Genomic DNA, 15,361 nt, shown 5'->3' on the forward strand with positions numbered 1-15,361 from the left:
GAGCCCGCGAATCTGCCTGTCTCCCCAGTGCTGGGATCACAGCATCTGCCATGGTGCCTGGCTGTGTTTTACATGGGACTGGACCTCAGGTCCTCATGTTTGCAAGGTGATCACTTCCCTGCTGAGCTCTCTCCCACCCTTCCCTCTTGACCCTCAGATGCATCAAGTTGTGCTCTAGCCAACCTCAAATGACTACTCACTCCTAAAACTTACATGAAGGTCACATCGGCTAATTTTATGTATTGATTCAAGTTGCATGTGTCCAGTACTCAGGAAAACTGTCACTTGGATGTTACAAACTCCATGACCTTGGCTTACTGTAAACTCCTCAAGGAGAATGAAGATTTGATAGCGATTTTTGAATCCCTTCCCAATTCCTGATGTGATCTTAGATGTAGACAAGGATTTACTTGAGTTTTGTATGCTTTTCATGACTTCATTTATTCTATTCTAAATTATGTACTGTCAGGCATCTAGACATGTATAAAGATTATTTCTCTACTGACCCCTTATGACATCACAGTGCCAGTTCTAGATGGCCCACTTCACCTTTTCCCACTGAACAATCACTGCTTTCGAGTCCAGCATTTGGCTTGGGGGAGATGGAACAGATTCCTCTCCAACACCCAGCTCCTGTACAGGTTTCATGTCTCTCATCTGTTTAAGCCATAGGCTGCAGGGGCTAGAAAACTCCTTACCAGTACCTATGCTGATCCACTTTCCTGGATTCCCACTTTTACCCCTGCAGAGGGGAGACTGTGCCCTAGGCTGAGGAGCCAGGAGAGGAATGATGGGATATTCTGTTTATCGTGTCCTTTTATGGCCATTCTTTGGACGTCACAAGGATTCCATTTTCCTAACACTGAACTCCAGGGTCCTCCAGCTATTGTCCATGCTTTGACTAGACTCCTCAGGAGTCATCATAAAGAACACATGGTATTGTTTCTCTGGTTTTAAAATGTGTAAGTGATGCTTCAGTATATCCTTCTGCAACTTTTTCTGGCTCAATGTTATCTTTGATACTTATATATGTTTATGAATGCAGCTCTAGTTTCTCGGTTTGACTGCCCTGTAATAGTCTGTTATAGGCATATGACACATTAGGATATATAGGTGGTATTTAACGCTGCTCAGTGCATGGTGCTGTGTCTGGTTCCTGTGCATGTGTGTGAGAGCTTCATACATCCACCTATTAATGGAACTGTTGCTGAGCTGAAGGATATGGTTAGAAACATAGCAGATACTGCTTCAGTGTGTCCAGAGTTGGGACGATGCTTCCACCAGCAGTGAGTGTCTCTGGGTTCACGTTCATGATGCCATTGTCCCTTTCAGATTTCGGCATCTGATGGATCCTTCATGCTCATATTGAGACACACAGAGTTCTCAGAGAAAAACAAAACTTTTCAACAAACAGTTTGTTTTGCAACTTTCTAGAGCAATAAATGCCTGCTTAAAATTAATTGACTGTATTATTTTTAAATTATGTAAACAACAACAGTCAGAGTAAGGAAAATTACGTGGAACAAATGCAAAATTGTCCACGGTGTTATCTGATCAGCACATTTATTCCATTTTTCATGCAATGCATGCTCATTAATTTGGTAATTACTTGATGCCTTAACCATATTGAGTGATTTTATTAGTATATATTAATTGTACAAAATAATGGGTTTCATTATGACATTTCCATACAGGCATGCAAAACACTTTGATAACATTCACCTCCTCTGTTACTCATTTTATTCCTCTTTCACCTCACAAATCACCTTTATATTTATCTCCTTCCCAACCTCCCAGCCCCCAAACTCCACATGTGACAGAAAACAGATGATACTCATCTCTGTGTCTCTTAAGGCAAAGGCCATTAGTTCCATCCATTTTCCTGCAAGTCACATGCCTTTGCTCTTCCTTATGTCTAAATAGCACCCCACTGCCTGTGTATGCCATGTTAAACTGAATGATTTTGTAACTAACTCACTACCGCTCTATCTTATCCTGTCTGTATTTCCCAAATAGATTTATGTATACTTTCTTGGACCTTTATTCCAAAGGGTCTGAGCTAGACTACAGTTAATAAGAACACACAGAACAAGTTTCTGGGTCAGACCCGGTTTCTTTTAGAAACTGTTTTTGCTGTGTTGTAATTCATAAGAACAGATCTGTTGCCATGTTCACATGCTGACAAGATGTCTTTTGCAGCAAAACCCAAGTACATACAAAGCAAAGCACACTAAAATAGAAAACAAGTATTCGCAGCGTGAGCCAGCGGTTCATAAAGCAGCCCCTCCCTCCCTCTTCTTTGTTATGAATTTGTTGCTTTGTAAATGCCCTGGTAAAGAAAACCCACAGAGGAGGTTATCAACGCTGGATGTATTCTCTGGGTCCTACTAGAACCCAAACTGCTGATTTACAGTTGTATAAATGGGGAAAAGGCAACCCTAGGACATTCAATTACAAATTGTTTTACTCCAGGGTCTAATTTGAAACGTAGATGTAATGACAGCTATGACAACAATCTTCTTTTGGCAGATAATCTTCCAAGCTGATCAAATGAATGAACAGGGCTGTTACAGGAAAGACTGCCACTTCTTCTTGCTCAGTGTCCCCAGTCCTGCTGAGAGATGAAGCCCATTTCTACTTCCGAAGGTCTGCTCCTTTATGTCTATTCTGAAGAGCCTCTCCCTCAGACTTCGGACTGAGAACTAAGTTTAGTTCTAGTTCCCACACCTTACCCTTCTAATAAATGATTGGCACTTTCTGGCTGGGGCCACTGCAGGGAACCCTGTATGCCAGCGGGCACTCTTCTCTCCTGGGTGCTCATCTTGCATCCTCGCCATCTGCAAAGCATGAAACACACACTGCTCTTAGTGTCCCAATATTGGCTGACAGTGTTTCCTTCTGAGCCTACTCCCACGGGTGCCAGGTATAAAGCAAACGCAAATGAGTCTTTGCTATTTTCAACAGGCAAACTAAAAGTCTGACCTAGAGTGATGTGTCCATGGAGAACGATGTGACCTTTGGTAAAAATGTGTAACTCCTAAGGACTGTGGACACAATTCTCTCTGGTCTACCCATGATTTGAAATTCCTTGCTTAGTGGCTTTAGTAGCTAGGATTCTTATATAGGCATTTGAAGAAGGTGATAATTGTCTATGATATCAAGCTCTGCTCAGAATTCCTGTGACCTCTTCACAACATTCATTTACAGGACAACATTCCTCCTCCTCACCCCCACCCACTCAGCTCCTGACTTCGCCCAAGTGAGCTTCTGATTGCTAACACCATCACCACCTACCCTTCAGGGGCTGCTGTTGAACATTGGAGCTGCTTTAACCACGTACTCCATGAGGACCTGGGGTGTGCATCCTTCCCCTACAACAGCTCTTGATTCATCCATCAGGGATTTGGGAGGTAGACCCAACTTCCAGCCTGCCTCCTAACTCAGATGCCTGACTCCTGGCCAGGCCTAGGCCTTGGCTGCCCTCTATGGGACTGAGCTGGCATGGCACCTCATTTGGTTTCTATGCCTTTCCTAGGATACTTCCTCCATTGCTTGATGGATTTACCCGTGACTATTTCGTGAACAGATCTTACAAACATGAGTTCTCAACTCAGGGAGAGCTTCACCTGAAGATGGCTTGAGACTTTCCACTAAGTACCTGTCTCCAGGGAAAAATCATGTCCTTCTTGCCCTGCACCTTGGAAAGTTAACATCTAATTTTTTTTTTCTTAAAAAAATTGAAAGTATGCAATTGCAACATGCTGTAAAAGCTGACATTTAAAAATAAAGCCTCTGTGGGGGCTAGAGAGATGACTCATAAGGGGAAAGACAAGTCCAATGACTTGAGGTCAATCCCTGGAATCCACATTTAGAAACCTGATTTGGTAGCATGCATTTGGAATCCCAGCATTGCCTAAGCCCAGATGCTTGCAGGCAAAGCCAACCTGGAGTATGTACTCCTCCTCAAAACAAGGTGAAGAGAGAGAAGAGGCTGGATTCTCTGACCTCTACACAGTCCCCCTACACATTCATAGATATACACATCATACAGACTCAGGCATACAACAATAACTCAGTCTAAAAGGACACTTCCATATTTTATTTCTTTTTATTTTTTCAGACAGGGTTGCACATAGCCCAGGCTGGCCATGATCTCCTAATTCCTGCCTAGACCTCCTGAGTGCTTGGACCCCAAACACATGCCATCACTCCTGGCTGTGTTTGTCTTTCAGCTTTTCCAACAAAATCAAAATATCATAGTAGTTTGATATTAGTTATCCATTATATAAAATATGTTTAAGTCAGATAATTTATAGTGTTCATTTCTCTCCTTAAAGTTCTACTTCCATTCCAGTTCCAGCATATAATTTCATGCCAACTGTAAAAAGATTTACGTGCTCAAAACTCTTTAATTATTTCCCTGATCATACTTTTCTGTTTGGGGAAAGTGTGTGTGTGTGTGTGTGTGTGTGTGTGTGTATGTGTGTGTGTGTGTATTTCCTATGTCTATACAATTAGGTATTTAATTTTTGTCTAGATGGGATATTATGAGAATTTGTCACCACATCCTATATATGTAAACTTTGATCATTTTAACAGGGAAAAAGTAAACATTTTATTGGAAATTTATTTATTAATTATATGGATAATTTTATATTATTTTTACTTCTGGCTTGACCATTTCCACCCAATCTCCAAAGTTTCCTAGGAAGATCTTATATCTGGACCAAAGCACCATAATCAGATACAGGATGATTGAAAAATATGCCATACTTGGTGTGTGTGTGTGTGTGTGTGTGTGTGTGTGTTTGTGTGTGTGTTGAGGGTGGGGCCAGAGAATTTATAAGACATGAAAGAGAGAAGGCCTCCAAGATTTCTCACACACACAAATAGATCCTCTTTAAGGCTAGCTTTCTAGAGAGCCTTACTCTGGCAAGTCTCTGTGTGTCCCCAGCAGAGATGCTGGTGTATATACCCCAGAAGAGAAACACCAACCTTGCCCAAGCTCCTCATTAGCACTGGTGGAGGGCCCCAGCTGTCAGGTGAACTGTAGAGATCAAGAGCTAGGTCAGAAACCGAATCCAAGCTGGCACCTGGGGCCCCTCGTTCCCAGTCTGGTGTGCTTTCCACCACAGCCATCAGCTCCAAGTCACTCATCAAACTGCAGAGAGCTGGCGCCCATTGACTTTTCTCTCTTGGCCACATGTGATTGAAGCACACCACATTCATTCAGTGCTTGCATTAGCCTCTGACATAAGCTCTATTACTGTCTTCATTTGCAACTGAGGAAATGGAGGCTCAGAGAGGCAAAGAGACACATCCAACCTCAGATGTTCAGCAGTTGTGGAACTTGGGGCACAAAACACTAGCCCTGCAAGGTGGTTCCTCACCCAGTATTCTGTGGCGGCACTGATTTGACCAGAGCTGTCCTCAGACTCAGTGACTACCAACCCAGTAAAAGACAATGGAATCTCCTGCAAACATGGACCACTTGCCGGTGATTTCCCAGAAGACTGAGATTTCATACGCTGTAAATATCTAGTGGAAGGACTCCCATTAAAGAAGGCTGATTTGGGCTCAGAATCTGCAACACTAGCTCGGTGGGTTCTCAAACAGCAGCCGGCATGAGAATCTCTTGCAGGTTCTCATTGCCAGAGTTTCAGTTCAGTAAGTGTGAGGTGAGATCTGGGGAGCTGCATTTCCAGTGAGTTCTAGATGGTGCTGATGTTGCCAGGGTTAGAGTCTACTGATCTGATCACTTGCAGCAGCAAACTACCTTGAAACATCCAGCAAGAATGATTCAATCAGGATTCGTGGCAGAGTTTTGCAAACTTGACCTGAATCACCTGGGGAACTTGGTAAATAATACCAACTCTGTGTTTCACCTTCAGATAATGATTTCACTGGTGTGGAGTGTGATTTTGCTCTCAATTAGAACCTACTACAAATAGTGCTGTTATATAAACCCTAGTAGGTGATTTTTGGTGAATACATTCTGTTTGATATATACATATATGTATGTATGTCTGTGTGTGTTATGTGTGTTTTATATATGTTATATATAACATATAGATTATGTGTGTTCTTTTTATATATAACATATATCTTTTATATATGTAACTATATCCTGATATAGTTTGCATATATACATACATATGCATATGAGTTCTATTGGGTCTATACAGTTATCTTAGTTAGGGTTTCTATTACTATAATAATACACCATTAGCAAAAACAACTTGGAGAGAAAAGGATTTTTCATCTTATGCTTCCAGGTAATAGTCCATCACTAAGGAAAAACAGAGCAGGAATCTGGAGACAGGAACTAAATCTGAGGCCATGGAGAAGTACTGGTTACTGGCTCGTTTCTCATGGCTTCCTCAGCCTGCTTTTCTCATAGCAGCCAAGACCACCTGCCCAGGGTTGGCACTGCCTAAAAGGGGCTGGGCTCCCCCATGTCAATCATTAATTAAGAAAATGCCCCCACAAGCCTACCTACATGCCAATCTGATGGGGGCATTCTCTTAACTGAAGTTCTCTCTTTCCAAGTGAACCTGGCCTTTATCAAGTTGAAATGAAGAACTATCCAGTAAAACAATGTAGAAAAATACAGAGTCATATTTCCAACTTCAGTATGATCCATAAATATTTAGTATAAGATAATTTCCCACAAGGTGCTGGAGCACAGCAGGACTCTGGGTTGCTGCCCTGGAGTCCTCTATAGATCCTTGTTCTCCACTCCTCACTTTCTCTTTAGCCGCAGATCCATAACTGCCTCACCCCCACCTTGTAAAGAAGCTGCCCTTGGCCTTGGCATAGATCTCAGAATCACAACAGCCTCATCCTCTCCGGACACCGCTGAAATCATGGCTCAGCAAGTAGGCAACATCTCAAAGCAGGAAAGCCTGGGCTACAAAGGCAGACCTGGAGCGTTCAGAGTCAGGAGGCTCCTCACTTGCCCAGTCAGGGGTGCAGCTCCTGCCTTCTTGGAAGGCTATGCTTCTTGATTATCCCCCGCCCCCACCCCGGCTCCCTGACTCCACACCAAGTCTTCAGAAGTACTCTCTTCTCTGGTTGTTCTGAACACAATCAGCTCCCTTTCTGCTTTAGGAGATCATCTCTCCCTCACCCTTTTATCCTGGGGGCTCCCTGAATTCCTGGACAAACAGCACTTTGTCTCTCTCTATCATTTCTCCTTGCCCCCATGTTTTTCAACCCCCAGGGGAAAAGACTAGCCAGGCAAAAGTACTTCAAGGTCTTCAACGACGACGTGGAGGTTACCTTGTTTGTCATTCGCTGGAGCTGCAGCTTCTTCCAAATGTGGCTCTTCCTTGTCATTCGCCATCAGTTCTCCAGAGGAGAAGAGCATGTACAACTTCTGGATCAAATCAGCAGTGATCCCAGAATCGTTACTATGATTGTCCCCTAGTACAAAGAAATGCTGCTCCTGGGGATGGGAGTCTCCAAATAGCTCACTGTCTCCTGCCTCAATTTTGTATACCTCTGGGATGAGGCTGAAGTGAAAGACAAAAGGGATTAAGGTGGTTAGCCACGTCCATTGTAAGACTGAATGCAAATATAAGCCATATACCAGAATGGAAATCCATCTTATGCACGTGATAAGAATAGTCCTAATGTGGTTTGTGCATGGAATTTTTGATACAGGGACAATTTTCTAATATTCTGAAGGAAAATTAAACACATATTTGTCTCAGAGGTTTAGGATTCCAAACCAATGCTGTTTTCATTACTAAAACTTTATTGGGGACTCACGGTTTCACTTCGCAAAGTCAGAATCCTTCCTACAACCCTGACATGTGCTTTTCTGAAAGGCAGATGTTTTCTTTGTCATGTTTTCCATCCAGCCTTTCATATCGTGAGCTTTACTTTGGCACTAGCCAATATGAGTTGTATTACTTATTAATATGAGATAGTTTTGATAAAAGCAACAGATATGGTTGCTTATAATATAAAATATAGTTCTTTATAATATAGACCATGCTCTATCTTCTGCTAACTGGTGATATCATCACCAACACAACAATCAAAACCCCCTTGCACAGCCCAAACTTTGCATCCTGAAAATGAAAATGTCATTCACTTCACATTCTTAAGGGCTGTTTCCTGGGCCATACTCCCCACATCTGAGATTTCTTAACTCACAATAAACTGTCTTCTGTGCCAGCCTTCTCTGTGCTGGAGAAGGTGATGTTAGCACACGTGGCTTGCAGATCTCTGGTAGGATATTTGTTGATTGCACCTGGAGACAGAGTGGAATTCTTAGTCCAGTTTTTACCTTCCCACATAATGACTACCATCCAAAGCCAGGTCATCTTTTACTGGAGATGTGAATCTTTTCAAAAACAAATTAATCTTCTCAGGAACTTAGCAAAGTCTGAATGCTGGCATTGAAAGACCTTGTTCTTGCCAAATCAATGAGATACAGCAATAATTGAATTAAAAATTCCCACACTCTGTGATACAATTTCAAGGACATCTCTGAATTCCCATCTATCTATTTCTCCCTCATCCCCACACCCCAGAAATGGGGGCTCTTCCTAATAGGCTCTGTTGACTATTGATGTTGTTTACCCTATTTCTACCTTGGGGTTGAGAGAAGACATTGTTTTTGATTCACTGTAAATATATTGCCTAAATTCCAGGATTCCTAACTCTAAGGTGAGTCCTGGGATTGCATGTGTCCCAGAACCCATAATATCCTGGGAAAGCCACTGCAGACAACCACACAGTGTGGCTTTTGCCCTCTCTCGATTCCCAGCACAGGCCAGGACATGTTCAACGGTCTAAGAACTTGGGCTATTCCATACCTCTGCCTAAAATGACAATACTGAGGGTAGAAACTGAGGCAGCTACTCTCAGAGTGCCACAGCAGAAAGACACCTTTCAAATCTCTATGTAGTTGTACTTAAGTTAGAATTCTTGAACAGAGGCTCCAAAAAATATCTGTACCCATGAATCATAAGAATTCAAGTCAGAATCAAGGATGGTTAATATGACAAGATAGACCAAATGTCCTTGGAGAAGGTGGAGGGGTATTGGCAGTGGGGGTTTTATTTATTACAATAGCACACTTTGTTAAAGCTTTAGTAACTAAAGTGTAGTTTAATAGAAAAGACCATAGTCCTAAGGCCAGAATGTATGGGGTTGATTCTAGAATTTACCAGGCATTAATTATGAGCTTTTGAGCAATTTATTTATTGTATCTAAACCTTACTTTTTCCTCTATAGAAAAGGAATCTGAATTCTTCCCTTCAAAGGCTATGCTGAAGATGAACTGATGTAGCCATTCAGAGAACCAAACACAGTCAATGCTCAGAAGTCAGGTTGAAGGGAAACCTTTCACCTATTTAGGGGCCTCCTGTCTGGGACTTTGACAGCAGCAAGGCCCAAAGTCAACAAGACTTTTATCTGAGATTCTCCCATTGCCTCCTGTTCACACCCAGCACTCTACTCAAATGAGATGCATTTGACTACACAGGCTGATTAACTGCATGCAGAGACATCAACATGGCAATAAGGGGGAGAAGCTTGAGAGACTTACGTCTGATTGAATGAACAAAGGGCTTGACAAACTTAATGATATAGTCCAAATCTGGCTTGTGTATCCGGCCAAGCTGCACTAAGTGATGATCCAGGGGCTGGCTCGCTAATTCTTCTAACTCCACGTCATTGTGTACAGGACCAAAGGAAAATACAAATATGGAGTAGCCTTGGCACTTGGCTCTCAGAGATGCATTCTTTAAGACTTCTTTGTCTAAAGAACTGGTTTCACCCGCAGATATTATAAAGATAACTTTGTTTTTCCTCAGATTGGGGGTTCCTACAAAGACATTGTCAATCGTCCACTGAAGGGCATGGCCGATAAAAACATCTCCATTGAGCTGCTTAAGAGACTCTTGGAGATGATGCTTCATTTGGTGTACACTGTTATAAGTGACCAAATCAAATTCCATGTAGACTGGGCATTCTTCAGAGTTTGGCAGATACCCTGGAGGAGAGTAGGTCAGGACAGCCACTCTGTCTCCTAAGACAGCGGTCAGTGGATCTGGGGCGATGTAAAAGTAATCCAGTACTGAAGTTATAAGAGCTCTCACTTCCTTAAACAAATCATTTCCTACTCTCTGAGAAGCATCTATGAGGAAAGCCACATCCATGTAATATTCTTGAAGAGAAGCATCCTCAGGCTCATCAGCAAGACCCAGTTCTTTTCTGCCATGATTTTCATGTTCTGCAACAGAATAGTTGAGTCACTCATAGTGAAAGGGTTAACTTGAAACTCTAAGACATAAATACAAATATATGGCATGGGGTGTCACTATTCTTCATTCCCATATCATGGCAGACATCACTAGTCAATGCTGTAGTAGATATCACTAATCAATCTCAGTACTTGTTCCCAGATGCATTCTTCAAATCTGTCTTCACTTAGTGCAGAGAGTTATTTCCATTTGAAATAGTTGTCTCAGGTTTTTGTAAAATGACTGATTTGACCCCAAATATCTTAATGCAAGAGAGAAATACATGCCTATTTTAATGTTCCCACATGGTTACTGATCCTATAGCACACATTCACATCTACTGAATATTTAATTACAAGAAGTGACCACAAAAGAAAGTACAGATGTCAAAGTTACAACTCATGGGTTTTGGTATCAAAGTGATCTGATTTGAAAGAATGAGTTGGTAAATAGTACTTCCTCTTTAATTCCCTAGAAATGTTTGTATAGAATTGGTCAATTCATGGCTGGGTGGTGGTCCCACGCCTTTAATCCCAGCACTCGGGAGGCAGAGCCAGGTGGATCTCTATGAATTTGAGGCCAGCCTGGTCTACAAAGTGAGATCCAGGACAGGCACCAAAACTACACAGAGAAACCCTGTCTTAAAATAAAACAAAAAAAAAAAACAGCAATAAAGAATTGATATTCATCATTCCTCAGAAGTTTTGTTTAATTTTTGGTGAAATCATGGGAATGTTTCAAGTAGAAATTCAATCATTTTGACAAGCTAGTTAGGTTATTTCTTCTTGAATGAACTGTGGTGATTTTCATATTGTAAGAAATTTGTTTCCAATTTAAATGCAAAAGTGCCTTATTACATTCCCTTGTTACCATTTTGATAGCTGTGGAACATGGAAGATGCCCCTTCTCTCTTTGCTACCACTGGCTATTTGTGTCCACTTTCCCTGATGAGTCTGATTACAGCTTTATCAATTTTATTGATCTCAGAGATCTGACTCTTGGCTTTATTGATTTTTCTTATTTCTTGTTCATTAAGTCCTTAAATGTTAGCGCTTTCTTCTGCTCACTCCGGGATTGCTTGTCTGTCAGTTTCTGGCTTCTGAAGATGGAAATTGAGGTCATTGATTTGAAGTCATTCATTTTTTTTTAACCAGTATAAGCGTTTAATGTCAGAATCCCTTCATAATCATGCTCGAGTGGAGTCTCAACCATTCTGGAATTTTGATTTCATTTTCACTCCTTCCAAAATGCTTTCTAATTTCTTTATCTATTTCCTCTTTGGCTATGGATTATTTTTAAGTGTTTTATTTATTTTACAAAGGTTTGGGGATTTTCCCAAAGATCTTTCTGCTGATTATTTTTTACTTTGGCTCTATTTGGGTCAGAAAATATACTTGCTATGACTGGAATCCTTCAAATTCTTGAGCATTGTTTTATAGCCCACAGTATTGTCTGTTTTGGCAAGCACTTCATGAGCACTTAAAAAGAATTGTGCACTCTGCTCTTGGGTAAAAGTGCCAAGTAGGTTACATTAGCTGATAATTTTGCTAAAAAATATGCCTCTCTTCTATTTTTTCCACCAGATATTGGGAGAGAATATAGACACTCACTGATTTTTCATTACAATTATCTGAGCTCTTCTTCATTTTGAGTCATTTCCATTGCTATATTTCAAGTGCACTGCTATTTTTCCTTCTGTCAAATCCTTGCCCTCCTCTCTGGCACATTGTTCTTGCCATCCCCATGGTTTGCATCTCTACAAATACTGCTGAGCGCCGGAGGAACGGCTCAGTGGGTAAAAGCTCCTGGGGTGCCAGCATGAGGATCTGAGTTTGCACCTCAGCACCCAGGGAAAAAGTTGGGCATGACGGCACCCGTAACCCCAGCACTGTGGGGTGCAGAGACAGGAAGATCTCTGGGGCTCACTGGCTGCCAGCCTAGCTCCATCAGTGAGAGACCCTGAAAGAAGTAAGGCGAAGAGTGGTTGAGCAGGACATCAAACGTCCTCCTCTGTAAGCGTGTGACCACACATATGCACGCACACACCACACATACACCACACATACACCACAAACCATACACACCACACACACACACACACACCTCACACTCCATACTCTGGTGAGTAGCGCGGGAAGAGCATCTAGAGATCTCTGGAGTTCTCTCTGTACAGCTCTTCCTCTGTCCTGTGAACCTGATCTTGGTCTCCCTGGACTCTCAGCTCTGTCTCCATGTCTCTGAGCTCACTAGGTTCAGCTGAAATTCCTCCCACCTCACGACGGCCTGGAAGCTCTCAAGCCAGGAAACCGGAGTAACTGCTGTTCACTCCTTTGTTTTATTCTCCCTGTGTCGTCGACGTTCACGTCCTGAAGTCCACTGTTTAACCATCGCTTCATCTGTGTGGGTGGTTTTTTTTTTTTCCTGTTGGTTATGTTGGTTCTGGTCCCTCTATTGTCCTGAGGAGGTCCTGATATGAAAAACTGATCATCTTGTGGGGGGTGAGGGATCACTTCTTCTCCCAGAGCATGAAGAGCTGGTCACACGTGTACCAGGTTCTTAGCACATTTATAATAACCAACAGGATTTTTCACTTTGAGAGATTGTCAGAAATGTACAGGCCTTCCATCCCCACCAGGATCCCAGTGTGAAGTTCTCGCTGGACTTCTGGTCCAGACGGAAGTCCTGGTTAAACTGCTAATCAGCAAACAACATGTGTGTCTTGTGATACCCTTCACTGCCAGTGCTCCATAGTGCACATCACCACAGTGCACAGAACCACAGTGCACATCACCACAGTGCACAGAACCACAGTGCACATCACCACAGTGCACAGCACCACAGGGCACAGCACCACCATAGGGCACAGCACCACCATAGGGCACAGCACCACCATAGGGCACATCACCACAGTGCACATCACCACAGCGCACATCACCACAGGACACATCACCACAGTGCACAGCACCACAGTACACATCACCACAGGCCACATCACCACAGTGCACATCACCACAGGGCACATCATGTGTTATCAGCAGAGGCTCTGTTTTCCAACCACAGTTTTTCAGTTTGGTGAAAGGACCAACCAGCACACTTTTATAAACAGAGGATGTGATTTCATACACGCTGTGGTGGAGGAGGATGCCTAGAAATATTGCTATTTTGGTTTTAGTTTTCTTTTTATAAATGAACTAAAATCTCATTTTCTCCCAAGTACCTAGCAAAAAATCCTTTTCTAAAGAGGCACAAACCACCTACCAAAAATCTCTAAAAATAGGTTCCTTCTGTACTTAGAAGATTTTCGTGGAAATCAAAGAAACTAAGTATAGATGACTGTACCTTGGAAACTAAAATTTAGTCCAACACAAGGTATGATTGTTCTATTTTGAGTCTAAATTCACGTTATTTGGGGAGACTCGGGCTTCAAAATTATTTCCCCTTTCAGAAACCCTGGCAGAAGCTTAAATAAAGCCTGGATAACAGCTCACAGCAACGCTCTGCGTTCTCTCAAAATGTCGGCGGAACTGAATTCTCGCCTTCGGTTCTGTGGTTCGTTAGTTCTGTGGTTCGGTTAGTTGAAAGGGCAGAGGAGGGAAAGCTGGCTCACTATCACGCACAAGACTTGGACGGAATGAATGAGATATAGTCAGATTTCCAAGGAAGTCCCCCCACCCCCAGAGAGACTAGCCTAACTTCAGCCAAAGATGTCCACGACAGAGCCAAGTGTCAGGGGAGTAGGTGTGGAAGGGGAATTTAGGGAGAAAGGAGCAGCTGCGTGCATGAGTCCTTTGGACTAGATCATGACACTTGTGGGGAATCTCAAGACATTCATGAGTTATCTAGTGGGCTGTCCTGGAATTTAACCAGTTCCAAAATTAGCCATGGGTTTTCCTTTTCTTTTCTTTTCTTTTCTTTTTGTTTTTGTTTTTGTTGTTTGTTGTTTGAGATAGGGTTCCTCTGTGTAGCCTTGGCTGTCCTGGCATTTGCTCTGTGTACACCAGGTTGGCCTTGAACTCAGATATCTGCCTAACTCTGCCTCCCGAGTGCTAGGATTAAAGGTGTCTACCACCACCTCTCAGCTTAGCCATGGGTTTTTCATAGGCTAAATGTACAGCTGAGGCTAATTTATGTATAGAGTTCTATTCATGTGAACAATATCTGATATTTTTCTTTTTAAAAACATTTACCTTTGTATGTATGTGTGTCCATGTACACGTGCATGCCTAGTGCCCACAGAGGCCAGAAGAGGGTGGAGTATCCCCTGGAACTGCATGATTGTGAACTACCATGTGAGTGTTGAGAACCAAACCCAGGTCCTCTGGAAGAGCAGCAAGTACTTTTAACCACCTCGCCAGCTCTCGAGCCCTGGATAGCTGCTATTTTCAAGTTCAACATTTTCTCGACATTCAGTCCATCAGACTGACAATGTTTTTTTTTTTTTTCTGTTTCTACTTTCTGGTACTAAATCAAGTATTCCAGCCACTTCAGGCCTGTTGTTCAGTTTACACAGGTGTCTTCTCTCATCAAATCTTCCTTTTGGCACAAGAATGGAATTTTCATTTACTCCCATACTCTCATTTCACACATGAGCAGATTGAAGCTTGGAGATGGCCAATGATTTAGCCAAGAAATAAAAGCCTATAGGAAGTAGAGGCAGGATCGAATCCCAGATCTGTCTCAATGTCTAATCCTTCCAAAGAAGGAGCCATCCCATAGGAGGCAGGGCAGAGAGAGTAAAGCATTCACTAACCAGGTCAAGAAAGGCCCAGGGCCCGAGCTGAGGAAAGTGTCTCCAGTCTGTTAGTATTCCTCTGACAGAAGCCACGAGAGAACATTTTCTCCAAAAGTAAGTCATGATATAAATTAAATTTTTCTTCTTCCCCCGCAATGGGCATTGTGGAGCAGTGGGTACAAAGAGCTAAGAGTTTGAGTCTCAGCTGGGCAGTGGTGGCACATGCCTTTAATCTCAGCACTTTGGAGGCAGAGGCAAGTGGATCTCTGTGAGTTCAAGACCAGCCTGGTCTACAGAGTGAGTTCCAGAACAGCCATGCTACACAGAGAAACCCTGTCTTGAAAAAAAAAAAAAAAAGTTTGAGTCTTAT

At 42.5% G+C, this 15,361-nt stretch overlaps 1 protein-coding gene across 1 annotated transcript in view; it reads right to left on the reverse strand.

Moving 5' to 3' along the window:
- Positions 1–1,552: 1,552 nt before the first annotated feature.
- Col6a5 (collagen type VI alpha 5 chain) overlaps positions 1,553–15,361 on the reverse strand; it is a 100,610-nt gene continuing 86,801 nt past the window's right edge. The window contains exons 37-40 of the mRNA XM_052730626.1: positions 9,563–10,249; positions 8,164–8,260; positions 7,282–7,514; positions 1,553–2,837 (exon numbers count right to left, since the gene is read on the reverse strand). Coding sequence (XP_052586586.1) covers positions 2,818–2,837; positions 7,282–7,514; positions 8,164–8,260; positions 9,563–10,249 — 1,037 coding nt within the window. The 3' untranslated portion in view covers positions 1,553–2,817. The remainder of the gene's footprint in view (positions 2,838–7,281; positions 7,515–8,163; positions 8,261–9,562; positions 10,250–15,361) is intronic.

The sequence above is a fragment of the Peromyscus californicus genome, unplaced genomic scaffold (genome assembly GCF_007827085.1).
Source record: "Peromyscus californicus insignis strain IS unplaced genomic scaffold, ASM782708v3 Scaffold_11__1_contigs__length_118956290, whole genome shotgun sequence".
Taxonomy (NCBI): Eukaryota; Metazoa; Chordata; class Mammalia; order Rodentia; family Cricetidae; genus Peromyscus; species Peromyscus californicus.